General features: G+C 33.4%; 1 protein-coding gene across 1 annotated transcript in view; it reads left to right on the top strand.

Moving 5' to 3' along the window:
- Window positions 1-10706, top strand: part of LOC123698354 (steroid receptor seven-up, isoforms B/C) — a 70949-nt gene extending 60243 nt beyond the window's left edge. Inside the window, exon 4 of the mRNA XM_045644957.1 lies at window positions 8658-10706. Coding sequence (XP_045500913.1) covers window positions 8658-8932 — 275 coding nt within the window. The 3' untranslated portion in view covers window positions 8933-10706. The remainder of the gene's footprint in view (window positions 1-8657) is intronic.
- The last annotated feature ends 5110 nt before the right edge of the window (window positions 10707-15816 follow it).

Raw genomic sequence — 15816 nt, 5'->3', positions numbered from 1 at the left:
CAATTCCTTTTCAATGAACATGACCTAATACTTTGCATCGACGTATCAAATTGAACAAAGAAGTACTATGTCAATGTTATTCAGAGTGACTTAATTCCTTTTATGCATCAAAGTTTCTTTCTCAGTCTTTCCTACAAATAGTACCTAATAGTCGCTAGTGCATACCTTGCCTTAGAAAACAATTTTCTCAGTGTTGCCATACCACAGATTTACTTAGGCCCCGATAGCACTAGCGCAGATTAGACACCTATTTAAGTGCTAAGTGCTTGTTTATGTGTTAGATTATTTCTTTCCTATTCGTTAATTATGAGGAAGATTGTGTCGAGATATATAGCGCGACTCTATTCAGTATTTTGTTTTATACGGATAGTATGTGAAGAATTTTATTCAATAAATTGGATACACAAAATATAATTTTGTTCATATAAGATCCGTTTATTACAGTAATATAACTAAAGGTTTAATACAAACTTAAATTAAAATCAAGTTGGTATCTATTTCTGCAAAATTAATTAATTAATAGAATTTTTCAAATAGGACCAGTAGTTCCTGAGATTAGCCCGTTCAAACAAACAAACAAACTCTTCAGCTTTATAATATTAGTATAGACTACATGAAATGAAGATTCCTAATAAGTTACTTATTATATTGTCTTCATTCGGACCGCGGATTCCTAAACGCGGCAAGAAAGATCGTAATTAATTCAATCTTGACCAATAATAATAATTAGTATCGAATTCTTTGAAATTACACTATCTTTGTAATAACAACAAAATGTCACCTCTCACAAGCAAATAAATCCATTGTCCATACGTCAATAGTTTACAAAACCTTCCAACAGAGTTCCAGTAGTATAGATCAAATACAGAAGCACCTGAACTCTGGACACTATCTGACATCGCTGACATGTCTGACACATTTGACACATCTGACGCGTCTGACACCGCTGACACCGGTTGGCACTTGACATCGCTCGCCGACACTATGACCTACTTCGGTCGTCCTTTTGTGCGATAAAACGATTGTTTGACACGACTCTTGTGATTGTATTTTTAATAATGATTACTGGTTTAAAAATATATTTCAATGAATCTATCGCTTCGTTAAATTTTAAGTTATTTGGTGGATACAAGCGACGTAAATAAATAAATATTGTACATATTTATTGCAAAATAGATAGCATTAGTTTAGATTATAACATAGTTCATTTCGTTGTTAAACAAATTGCAGCGTTATTTTAACTAGAATTTAAAAAAAAAAAAATGCATTTTAGCTCTAAAATTATATCTTTATGCATATTAGCTGCCTCGTACATCAATTATACGAAACATTGTATCAATTTTGCGGTTTTTTACATGATTAAGATGTTAAGACGGTAGCGAACCGCGGGTGAGGTCATAAACATACGACAGTCGCCACCCGCCGTGTTGTTTATGTCGCGATCGGATCGGATACGTGTCGTGCTTGTGAACACGCTTCTAACTTATGATTGGATTGTATCAAAGCCGAAATACCAGCGCCAAAATCTTAAGTCCCCTTTTTTGTGTAAGAAAAAAATGTCTAAAAATGTTTCAGTCAAGTTCTCTATCTAATTTAAGTTCTGTAACTCTCAAGTTTTAAAAATTAAATTGACAAATGCAAAAAATGTATATTATAAACGAAAAGCTGTAATCTAAGCTTTTATCCAAATAAATCAATATCCGACGGAGGTTCACAAAAAACCTGTAGGCACGTGTCACTTCTGACGTTAACACCCGAAGACCCGCGGTCAGATCACAAAAAACCTTTGTGCTAACAAAACCTATTTACAAATACTCCCGCGCCCGCCCACTCAAAAGGTGTTTATTTAAAAATTTCGCTGCACAATACAGATGCCATCTTTTTTTTTCGCATTCGCGCCATTTAATGCTATTTGGAACCATTAGAACGTACCTTTGCAACTGTCAATGTCAAATGTCAAACAAAAGTAGATCCTCTTTCTATGGTATTAACGTTCTTCAACACATTCAGCATTTTCGAATCAAATTTTTTTATGAATTCGCTCCGCTTTTTCTAAACACGTGTTTATGGGATACAATTTGAGGCTATTCATTCTTTTCCGTTCAAATTTATTATTTTTCAATGTTGTCACAGATAATTTATATTGCTTTAGAGTTTAGAGGTTTATGATCTTGACGTTAATTGTAATGGCGGGAAATGAATTGACTGACATAGCATTACTAAATACTGCGTTTAATTGTGGAATTGCTGAAATCAGTTATAACATAAACTACGTCTTAAAGTTTGAACAATAGAAAACGCGTAATGCCCAAATGTAAAGCACACGAACATGAGTAAACATCTCAAATCTCGATAAGCGAAGGGTGTAGATTGGAATCGCGGTGACAAACACCGGGGACCATTGTGGGTGCTAAATTTGTTTCGCCATTTCCGATCTCCTTACGAGATTATTTTACAGAAAAGGCGCCATTGTTGGCAACCGGGACGGTAGATGGTGTTCTAAATTGTGTATTATCATCAGTTTGGGTAAGAACACATTCGACCTAATTTATGAATTGCGGAATCTTATATTTATAACAGGAGGAATATAATCGGTCTATGTGGAGAATTTGATAACATCTTAATTATAGGCAGTTTTGCTCAGCTAGTCATCAGAAATATAGAGGTAACAATAATTCAGTATGCATTAATTAATCTGTAGCATCAAAGTGCATAGAAGTCAATAAATTGCATTATAATACGTAACAATTAAAAGTATTGCAACTGTAACAACCCTGTATAAGTTCATATTTTCAAATCTCGAATAGCGTCAGTTATAATAAGATTCGGTCGAAAAAAGTTCCATTATCCACAGACTATTGTACGGTAATGCTCTATTCTCTATGATCCAATACGCAAACATCTGCTGTACGCCTACGAGCCTTTTGTACGCTGTGGACTCTTGTTTATGCTATTTGTTATTATCTATCTGTGATGAGATAGGTGATTTATGTCGAAATAGCCGAGTCCCGAATACTTGGTACCTTGCTTGGTACTTAGTGATCATTGATAACAGAATGTGTCCTTGTATCTACAGAAAGGTTATAGTCAAATAATCTTACATACAAAATCTGTTTTTAGTTTTGCGTGAAGTAACGGATGACGCTTAATTACTTGAATGTTAGTTCGATGAAATCAATCAATATAATATTTAACCCATTGTATCTTTTGTATCTAGATTGGTAGGAAGAGATAGACCACTGATACATAAAACATTATTGAACTAACTAATCATAACGTTCATTTGCAGCTGATGTCAAGTAACAGACGAAATACTCAAAAAACAAAAAAAAAACCAACAAAACCTATAATCCTTCCGCGTTTACTAAAGCATATAAAACCCAAACCAACACCCGCATATACCATTTAATAAGTGACAATTATTATATTTTATATAAATTAAATACGTGTGATCACAAATGCGGGCATCGAATGATTTCAATCACCCTTTCGATGGTTTAATAGTTCGTAATGAGTTGATACGTCACGGTTAATGAAGGGGAAATCAATTCAATAGTGTTTCAATGCTTTTTGGGAGTAAATTGTTACTGAATGAGGTTAAATGAGTAGTTTCAAGATTCGGTTTTGTTTAACGAAAATTGTTTTTAATTGTAGAATGTGGAAGTATTAGTGTCGAAGTGCATACGTGATGATACTGAATCCATATGAGAACAATTGATAATTGTCAATTCATAGAATCCGCGACCCCTAGCTCAAATGCCATGTAAGTTCTTAGTATCAATTAGTGTACTAAAACATTTATAGAGTTGTTTATTCAAAAACAAATAAAAGCAAATTATGGATTATTATTTAGCAAGCTATAAGTTAAATTAATACATTAATTTTTGCAGTCTTTTGAACAGAAGTTTCATCAAGAAACATTTACCTAATTGATCGGAGGTAGATATCAATTATGACGTCATCAATTCATAAATTCGAAAGAATTCAAATTCATTTAGTAACCGTCAGGCCGGCGCCACGCGCGCACGCATGCCGCACGAGCGTTCATTACTGCAATGGTACATTGATTTACCGGGTCAAATCTGTTGACACTACCATCAATACTATTTAAGCTATGTTACCCCAACCTAACTGATTCATTATAAAACTATCTGATATCGAACGCTGACGTCATTCCATCTGAAGAAAGCTCTAGATGTGTAACAAACATTGTAGAGATGTTTTATTGTTTGGAAATAATAATCAAACCTACGCGATAATATGGCTCAATTTTTAGCACCACACTCAGAAATAATCCGCCATAATTATCTAATTACGTTGCCATATAATAAACAGATCGTAGAATATGCCTGAAGGAAAGTCTCCCCATGTAATATTATTATAGAGTTATGGACGTCTAACGCAATCAGTAGCTTCTCTAAAAGTATGAAATATGCAGAGCGAACTGCGAACGTATCCTTAATATGTACAGTTGAACGTATCCAGAATGTGCCGCCTGTATAATAATTTAGACCCGGATTGTGACATATTCTTGGGTAGTTTGGATGTTTTTAGAAGTAATGTTTATAAATTGCTGTAACAACGTATTTTGTTTTTTTTTTTGTATTTTAAATAGTGGCTTTTTTTTTCACTCTGTTAGAATTTTCTTGTTCTTAGTTTGTTTTTGTTCCTGGCTATAGCTTGGTATAAGTAAGCTGTGTACGGTATTAATTGGATTGTAGAATTTATATGTATTATTAGATAAGAGCTAGATATAAGGTATTGTTCTACAATCTGTAACTGTACCTGTATATAAAAAATATAAAAAAATAAAAATAAAATTCTAGCCAAAGCTTGCTTGATACCTTAAAAACAACAGACTATTTGTTTCTTTCAATTCTTGCTAAAAATATCACATTATTCAAGCTAAAGAATTTGTAATCTCGCACCTGATAAATTAAAGTGAGTGAATTATCAACGAAATTGGTTTCCAAGACGTAATTAAGTGTTAAAAGGGATTCTTTCAATATTTGTACGGTGGAATGTGTTCAAATGATGTGGATTATAGTAGAGCCATTTTAATAGGCAACATTTGACAGTTAAACAAAATTCAACAACGTAACCTAGTAACGACGACATAGAACAACGTGATATTTCGTTTTGTTAGAACTGCACATTTGCCTAACTTTTTTGAATTACGATTACATATTTATAATAATAATGACCGATACAAGTAATTTTAGGATTTGATTTTACCGATAAACCATTCTAAACATAATAAATAAATAAATAAATCAAAATAAACAATTTCTGATTTAAAGAACTGACGTCGCTACTATTTTGTCTCAATAAACCTTTTTTCTTTTTAAATACCAGAGACGTTACTCTAAAAATCGATATCTGACATCTAGAATCGAATGCATTGATTAATTGTGAATAAAAATTATCATAAATTATTGACATGTGTTTCAAGTTCGATTGACAAATGTTTCAAGTCCGTATCGATTAATTCACTTTAATCGATGTTTTTAAGCAGGTTACCACCCTATGAAGATAAAATTGATAGACGTCAAATGTTGCCTATTAAATTGGCTCGACTATAAGTATTTAATATAATGGCACAAATAAATCGTTGTTTATTTACTTAATAATTATTATTACATATAAATAGTGCACTTGTATGTATTGAGAAGTAATAAAATACTCTTGCGCAATAAGTTCACAGAAAACATTAAATGAATGGAACGAATTTCATTCAACCCGTCTCGCGCATCGCGGGGTCATCGAGGCCCGTGTTTACCGAGCAACCGTTGGGTCGTATCAATTAAACTATATTACATTGTTACAATGACGAACGCTGGGTTAATTGCTATTGGGACGTCTCCTCGTGATCTTTGAGACCAAAGATCAGGATTATTTATCGTACACCTTTTCATTTCTTCCTTGAATGATAATTACTGACTTATAGTTGTGATGCAACACTAATTAAGCTCGTCTTATTCAATGGAATTTTCATTCCCTGTTTTTTTATTTTTTATAGCAGTTTTTTTTCGGCTGTTCTATATCCTCAATGATTTACCGTTCATATCGAGCTCGAGCTTTATTTTATATATTCTAATAACTTATAATCAAACATCATACTTAACTTTAAACCCTCGTTTTACATCATTTTATATATATCTAGAGCACAATCTTCATTCATAACATTCACTAATCCCTAAATGAAGGTTTTGATTACTGGCGACGCTCCGTTTCCTTGCGTGGTATTGTAAGTTCAACTGCGTAATACGCATCAATTATAACATTTTATCACGGACATCTGTCGCAGAGAGCGGACAATTAATGAGAGTTAGTACAATTGGCCTTACGTCACCAAGGAGCCGGGACAGGAATTAAAATTGATAGCGGTCATCTAGTTATAAAAATCTAGGACAGCTTAATTGTGACGTGACTATTCCAATCGTGAATGGAAATTACCTTGGTTATTATAAAGGAAATTCGAGGGAGAAAACGAGAAAACGCATTTAAACACATACACAGGCTTATATTTAAAATCTGCTTTTCTGGATACTATCGATAATGCGTTTGAGAAACGGAATGGTTTAATTTGTTCAACTTTTCCTTCGTTAACTTTTTCGTTCGTGTTTATGTAAAGTTCAAATAACATTGTAATACGAGAATTATCGATATGGATGCCACGGTCTATTTTGTTCTAATATTCCCATATAATATAACGAGTCAAGTTTTTTTTTATTAACTTACCTACCAAAATTGTCCGCTTAATATTATAAGAAAATTGGCCTAACTATATACATATTCATAGCATAATCCGTTTATCAAATCATTCTATCAAGGAGAGCAGATGGCCTAGTACAGTAATTAATATTCGTGTCGAAATACTGTTCTCAAGTGGGTTAATTTTTTAATAACACCTAGCAACTGTACTGTCAATTTTAATTTTTATAATGGTCACTATTCTCATGTATAGATGTACAAAAAACATTAATATCAATTAAGCGTTATAATTACGATGTTTGTATATTATAGAGTATTAAAATATGCTATCTTACATCTTACATAGATAATAATGTTGTTTTTCTGTTTATTAGACTTGTGTGTCCACAAGTCATCATTCCAAACTTTTCAAATGATTTGAAGTTAGCTAAGTTTTTTGTACGTGAGCTAAATTGATTATAAGTGACTAACTTTTAACAAAAAACATAATATGTCCTTTCCCTTGCACGTAACCTCCCAACATAATCTCACAAAACGGACATCGTACATAGCAATCACATTCCACAGCAATTCTCATCAACGACGCACTCAAGTAGACATCTGCTCGCTATAATGATCCTTTTGTTTACCGCGTCATTTCTTCCTTCTGTGTAACAATAAAAAAATATTAATGTTTCATCCACTAGGTAGTACTACGTCGGCCAAATGTACCGCGCTGGGGTCGTAATCGCATTAAGACGGTCTGCGACCGTTCACGGGTTATTATCTTTATACGTTTTTATTTTGGGGGCTGAATAACGGAAAGGATTAATGTTGAATCACATTTCCTTGAGATATTTTGAATCGTAAAGGTAAATAAATCATGCGAAATGTTTCGTTTTAATGTTGTGTAAAGGAATGGCTTTTAGAGCGATTATCTTATGTATTACTGAGTATACGGTGGAGGAAGAAATTATTGAGACGGGTGCTTATGTTTCTGATTGAGCACAAGTTTAATTCATTTTAGCAAGTAAATTACTTTCATGTCAATGGACAAATCATTTCATTAACTTGCTAATATTAGGAGCAATTCTTGATAAAATACATAGGGTTTTTTTTACTCAACCCTGTCGTCTGTCATGTAGTATTTTAACAACTTACTCGTCACTTCAAACTTAATTTATCCTAACCATAACATATTAAGCATCTAACAATATGTTTATGCATTTGTGTAATAATAATTTACGACTCACACAACAATCAAACTTGTCTGTATTGTTATTACAAATGAAGCAAGAAACATGACATTTACGAAGGTGCTACTACAGTAAATTGGCACGTAACTGCTAATTACTCATTAGGTGCCTGTAACAATACTTTATTGCCGCTTATATGTTAAATAACTTATATACGTATGTTTATGAGCTGTATAACACAACATATATGGGGATTGGGGACATATGAATAGAAATTCATGATGTGAATAGCGAAATATAATTAGGAGGTAGTATTTATTATTTTATGCATATTCTGATGACCGTTCGAATGTTTCGGTTTGAATTAATTTACTTGTAATTTAATTTAAGTTATATTTTTGACGTGTTTCTTCAACATAAACTAGGCTATTCTTGTTTGTTTCATATTCGTTTTATCAAACACAAATAAACAAAACTTAATGTACCGAAAATTTGTATAATCTACCTTTTTGTGGCTTTATAGCACTTTGCATTACATTTTTATTGTCATTGGAATGTTATGGACACTTTATTATAAAACTAAGTATTTTTTGTAAATATTTACTTTCTTAATATTTTTAAGTGCCATAAATATGCATACACATAATATACACTTATATATACTTTAGTATTCGTAATGTTTGTTATGAGGGTTTAGATTTCAGAAGTCCTATACTATAAGTTAAGTATCTAAAATATTTTTTTAACAGTAGTTTTCAATTATTACAGACGCGTGCGGTCTCTCCGACGTGCCACACATAGAGAGTCTCCAAGAGAAATCCCAGTGCGCGCTCGAAGAATACTGCAGAAGTCAGTACCCGAACCAACCCACACGGTTCGGGAAGCTGCTGCTCCGACTGCCCTCCCTCCGGACCGTCAGCTCGCAAGTCATAGAGCAGCTGTTCTTCGTGCGGCTAGTCGGTAAGACCCCCATCGAGACCCTCATACGGGACATGCTCCTCTCCGGCAGTTCCTTCTCGTGGCCGTACATGGCGACCATGTGACATACGATGTGGCGTCAGCTAGCGGCCGCATGATCCACGCCCTACGGCTTCCCGTACCTGCCGAGCCAGCGCCTCGACCTGCGGTACCGGGAGGCCCCCGAAGACGCCGTCACGTCGTCCAGCGAGCTCCCCGAGCAGGAGGACTTCTTCAGGAACAGGGAGGACAGATCCGACCCCTGTCCCACCTTCGACCCGATATCCGCGTTCTATCCACCCAAGGCGGAGGACGACGCGCAAAAAGCTCAAAAAACACTCACCATCGACAGCCTGCTGAACGTCAGAAGTGATGCGTGCGCGAACACTAAGTAGTACTCCGGGGTAGCGTGTTAGTTCAAGTTTTGTTCCTCTGTAATATATCTAGGCTAGATATTTAATGTGTAAATACAAATTCTATTATTGTAAATTTATGTATATTTATAAATAAGGTCTAGTGGAGTGTTTTCTACGGTGTTCAGATATGGATGCTATGTAAAGATTTACAGATTTCCTTTCTATTATAGAAATATTATTTTGAATATATTTCACTTGTCGTAATCGAGGATTGACAGGCAATAATTGTGCAATGATGTGGTATGTATCTATAAGAAACAATTGAATATGTTTAAAAAATTACCAAATTTTGTCGATTCATTGTTATGGTGCGTCTACACAGGTCTATATTATTATATATATCAAACACCAAAGAACAATAACTATTGTAGTGTCTGATAGTGAAATAGCTACAATGAATGTTTTCACAATTTTTGGTCACAACTATATGAGATGACTTCAATAGTAGTGTCCTTATACAAGAAGAAATAGTTTACTGAATAGTATAAAATTAAATAAATGAAAATAATCGATATTATCTAGCTTGGAGAACAAAGCTCATGAAGCATAAAGCAATAACAATACACTTAAATATTTTTAGACCTGTTAGGACGAGACATTAATGAATCTACATCCAGTTTATTTTCCAAGTAGGCATTATGTATGTTACTCAAAGTTTTTCTTTTCATTTAATGGTGCTGTCTTATAAATGTACAAAAATAATTCCGAAACGCATTTACTGTATTTCTCTTATCTTGTACAAGTCTATTTGAAATTTTTATTATTTGTATTGTTTTATATTTTTGTACTTTATAATTATTTAATAGATATATTGTATGATTTTATATTCTTAGTTTGATAACGCGTGTTTAGTACATTTAATAATCTTTATTTATACAGGGTTGTAACTCGTAATATTCTTAATAGAGGTGGCATTATTTTGTCATTCGATAATTTTTGGGAATTATAAAATAATACGATTATATTGAAGTTTTTAAGCGTTGTTTGAAGAGCATTTTGTGTTTATTTTAAATTGAAGAACTGTTTTACGAACACTCAATTTATCTACGTAATAACAATCGAGCTATGAAATAGGCAATCGTAACTTCCTCCTGAAAAGACTAACTTATTTGTAAATAACTGATTACAAAAAGAATGTACATATTAAAAATTGAAGAAAAATTATTTTGTTTTTATTTGGTCTACCTTATTATTCAATACAAATTACATACTGTTTACATTACCTTTAAATCAATACAGTTCCTGAATACAAAAGACGAAGAAAGTTTAAAAGTAAAAACCAAAATGCTCTCCATCCATTGCGGCTCTCTCCTGCCAAACTAAACTGAATATTGATAACAAGAAGCAATGTATGTAACGCAATAATTGTACAGATGTATGTAGACGTGTGTGCGTGTATGGAGTTGTACAAAGGCATATTGACGAATAAAACATGTCTTTACAATATATTCTTTTATTTTACACCAGTTCCAATACAAAACATAGGTAATTAAGTAGTCATATAATATTATGTACCTACCTACAACTATATTCCTATTATTACTCTTATTACATTTTTAGTAGATATCTTCATAATAAATTTCTCTTCTTACTTTAGGGTTCAATCCCCTAAAGAAAGTTTCATATTGTTTGAATATAGGTACCCATTCATCAATTCTGTTTCAAATGAACAACAATCTCAAGGCAAGCACAATGCACATTACACAGCTTTTCAGAAATAAAAGAGTGTGTGTACTTATGTACACGCGTTAGAAGTTATACTTCTTTGGCGTATGGAAAAAAAATACTAGAATATATACTACTTGAACATAGTTATCAATTTTCACACCACCTTGAACTAACTTCATGCTGTTAAATTAAGGTGTCGGTGTGCGCGCGCATTGTAAAAATTCACTCTCATCATTTTTCTCTATCGCGCCAAAAGAAGTATAACTTCAATAAAAATGTTCTTAACAAAAAAAATGTTCTTAACAAATAAAAAAAAATATTTACATATAGGTATTATTTACTTTAAATTCATCTAAATGGTAGTTACAATTTACAAACATTCATTTATTTTAAATTTGTTATGTGGGGTTATCATCTTATAAATAAAAAAATGCAGTGAAATAATAGAACATATTTTAAAATTAAAGATATACGTATAAACTATACTTATAGACTATACTTATAGATATACTTATAGACTATACTTAATAAATATTCCATTTTTAACCATAGCGTGTAACAAAAACACAAATCACCTCGACCATAAGCGTTCATCACACATCGTAATCGATATGAAATCGATTTAACATCGAGTAAACGAGCGGTATCGATTGCAGTAGCTGTCGCACGCGATGCAATCCTATACGCAGGCTACTGTAGGCTTGGATTACCTGTATCGATTCTCAATCAAATAAATATTGGAAATAATCGATTACATTTTAGAATGCTATAAACATACTTTTAAGCATTTTGTAGGTATCATGTGAATTGGATAAAACAAACAAATTTACCTTTTAATAAAACTAAAATAGGTTGTATACCTAATACTCATTATTGTAAATGTCTCCTATAGCTCAAATAGCTACCTAATACTATAGAAGAGGTAAGATTTACAATAGCATTGATCCCTTTTTTTAGAAATAATTCTACATTACAATATTTAATAAGCACACGTGACACAATAACAAAAAGTCTACCTGTAATAATCAACTGAAGAATGTTATAAAACTAGAAGAAAAAGATCTTAAATCAACTAATTGAAGATCTTTTGCTGCTGTTGTACATGCTACGTGTGTATTTGTGCAACCATCACCTCTTTCTAATACTCTAGACTTTCTATCGAAAATCTATAGCATTCGTTATATTATGGTTATTATATGCAGGTGCCAGGAGTGACCAACTGGTCGTCACGCACTTCGCTTCTTTTGTACTAAACCATAATTAAATTGCGGAAACTTTCCCCGACAATCAGGGTGGATTGACAGGACACTGATTTTTTAATAATAAATTGTTACCCTGTTTATTGGTTGTTTTATTTATCTTTACAATGTCAGTGGTAAAGCTATTAAACAAGAAGATATTAATATTAATTTAAAGATCCCAAACTTAGGAGGCATCAGATATTTCAAAAAGAAAAGTCTTGTAAGGCAAACCGAGGCGTGTGAGTAGTGGAGTGGCCGTAGACGTCTACAAACGAGGGAAGCCGTAGGTATATGAATTGATTATATAAGTATTAAGTATATCTTGGAGCTATTCTGACTCATAGGGAAAACCTTTATAACGAATGAAGATCGTTAGCTTTTTCTTTGTAAAATAATTGTGTGATTAAAAAGAACCTGTATGCAGCACATAAGTGCTACAATTTAATACCTATTTACGCATATTCAATTGTTCTGTCTTTATTTTACACGTACTTAATAGATCAACTAATCCAGCTAAATTATGCTTTAAGTATAATCCTAACTAAATAAAATGATTTAATCTTAGATTAACTCGGTCAATTTTTACTGGAAAAAACGTAAGTTTTGGGAACATCAGTGAAACAACTACAAAACTTTACATAGCCGCTACAATCGATGCCTTCCTGTAATACCTCATTCGTCAGGATTTCCCGTAGCGCCTCTTAACTGAAATACAGTAATTTTAGTCAGAGGGCGTTGGGCGTGGTAAAGGTCGCCCAATGGGGTCGTAGGTCGCGACCTTTCACAAATAATATCGCAGTACAGCCTTAGCGAACCGCGCACGCTCCGCTAACGATTGATTTGAGGGTTTCCCCGGGATCGTCTAGGTAAGTGAGGACTGTGGACTTTCTATTTGAAGCATTAGCCTGTGCTTTATCTAGGTTTCTAATTAATGTGTGTACAATTTGTTAGGTAAATGTAGGTCTATGAAGGAGGTAGGCTTTGTTTTTGAAACTTTTGCTACGGAACGGCTACGAGTTACATTTATTTAATGTAGGTATGTTTTCCTTTAAGTTGGGAAGTTACTCAGAAGCTTAGTGTCTAAAATGATGTACCTGAAATAAATATGAAAATGGTAAGCTTCATATTATAATGAAATTAGAGATAGTTAAACATATTTTTTATAACTATAGCGTTCAGAGCAATACATTTGTTATTTTAGTTAAAAAGCTGCTGGGTGTGGTGCTACGGATAATGTTGTAAAGGTATTGTTTCTACGTCCAAAGTCCAAACCAAACATTTTTACAAGGCACTAGTTTACTAGATTGCGACCTTAAATCTTTTGAAGTGAAACTTCTTTTGGCGCGTTGAGGGTAAAATTTCAAAGTCATGGCAATACCGTCACGTCATGGAGCAAGGCGACGATTTTGGTATCTTTGAATTTTGCCAAAGAAGTTTCACTTCTGACACGTGTGCTCGGTACATACTCTTTTTTACAACTGTCACTTATGTTTATAACTGTCACTGAGAATTTAAAACAATCTTTTATTTCTAACTACATACCTAGGTACCTACTTTGTGATTGATGATGTGATTAGATGACACTACGTCACCAGTATTTAGGTTAGTTATATCTTCTGAAAAAACATGTTGTGTACCTACCTACTGTACCTACTATTATATATTCTGTGGTAGGTACTATGCAATTATATTCCATTGTGCCCTTAGTAAATACTTTTTAATAAGTAAAGTCATCTATTTTTCTCGTTAGAAGCGCAATTTTTGCCATTGTAGAAAATGTCGCCAATACAATATTTACTATAATAACAAGGGCAATGCAAGGCAAGGCAAAAATAGAAATGTATGATAGTAAGTACATCACAGCTATATTATAACTAGATATAACAAAATAAGGATAAACAATTTGTTTGTACGCAACATCGACACATGGGAAGATGGAAGAGGCAAAAATTAGTACAACTATTCCAACGCATTGTGATGTTTGGAGATCCGACTGATAAGACAGACAGACGGACGTCTACTAAACGCCACGCTTGTATAAATGTTCACCTGGGGACAGGGAAAGGAATGGAGTTTCATAGAATTATTGCATCTAAAATTATAGGATTCATTTTTGTTTTTTATTTCGTTGAGTTTTCTTGAAGCTATATATAGCTAGTTAGTTATAGCTAGTTTCTGCTTTATAGGTATGCTTAGTCTTTAGCATGTGACAACCTAAGGTTTATTAAGTAAATATCGTATACATGGTATACATTATTTTCTTATCAATCACCGGTGCAAATAAATAGCTCTTTATTATGTGGCGTTATTAATAAATGATCACACAAATTGCGTTGGTACACGGTACACATGCGTTTATAATAAGCTAATTTGAATACTCCACTCCATTCCCTGTTCTCGCTGCGCCTAATCGCGCGGGTGGTCGAGCCTGATTGTGATTGACAGTGACACGTCACACCAACACATTCATCACCGACAATCATACTAAAATCACCTTTACACCATCCATTGCTCCTTTAACACTAGCTCTCCTTACTTACTTTATTGAACTTCCTCATTGAACACGCAATGTACATCGTATATTTGAAGAAATCGTTTATAAGTGATCGTTGTAAAGGCATAGTTAACTAGACTTGGGTGTAAGGCTTTGAAACGCTCCTTAGAAATGTATGATGGTAAATGTATCGAGTGACAAGGTAGTAGAATGCTTGCTAGAAATTTAGAATGATTGTTATTTCCATCTTTACTATAAGCTATATAATAAAAAAATGACCTATTAGAATTATTAATAGTATAACACTCGAGAACGGCTCAACCGATTTCATTAATTATTTTTCTATAATATTGCTGTACGAGCAAGATTCTTATGGAGAGAAAACGTAAACATGTATCACGGGCGAAGCCGGGTAGCCGCTAATTTTAAACAAATTCGTAAAAATCTTAATAAACTTTGGATAAGTAAATAAAAGTACCTACGCAAGCTTTTTATCTTTAATGAATCCGCACCCCCGGGACGCTATCAATAAAAAACATAAGCCCCACTATCACAAGTGACAATTTATTTGGACGTCTACTGACATTGTTTTAACGTCGCTGAAATGCCGACCCTAATGAAATTTATGACCGCAAAAATGTAGAGCGTGGTGGATCTGAAGACAGATCTTGGGATATTTTTTTATAGATCGATCTAGTAGCATTCTATGAATTGTCGAAAATAAAGATCCAATAGGTATAACGTACCTGTAGACGATTTGCTAAGTAAATTAGACCTCTTAACATTTCTAATAAAATAATGATTATTTAATTTGGCTTGTTAGGTAGCTCGAGTTGAATACATTCTTAAATATAAAAAGCTATTTATAATAATAGTAATTATACTGTATCAAATTATTGTGTGTGCAGTGTGCACACAAATATTTGATATGTTAAAAAAAATCTCAAACAACATTTTGTTAACAGAAAAAATACCAAAACACATCCGAAGACAAACCTCGTGTACAATTTTCCATCCAAAGTCGTGTAAAGAACAAAAGTCTTGGCCCGTCCGCCCCCGCTCAGCCCCCGCCCCGCGCCCGCACTTTTTTGCGGACACATCACACTTACCAGCTAAGTAATTTCCCGGACTTTACTTAACTAGCATGGGGT

This window comes from Colias croceus, chromosome 16, assembly GCF_905220415.1.
Source record: "Colias croceus chromosome 16, ilColCroc2.1".
Lineage (NCBI taxonomy): Eukaryota > Metazoa > Arthropoda > Insecta > Lepidoptera > Pieridae > Colias > Colias croceus.
This window is presented reverse-complemented; position numbering and strand designations above follow the sequence as displayed.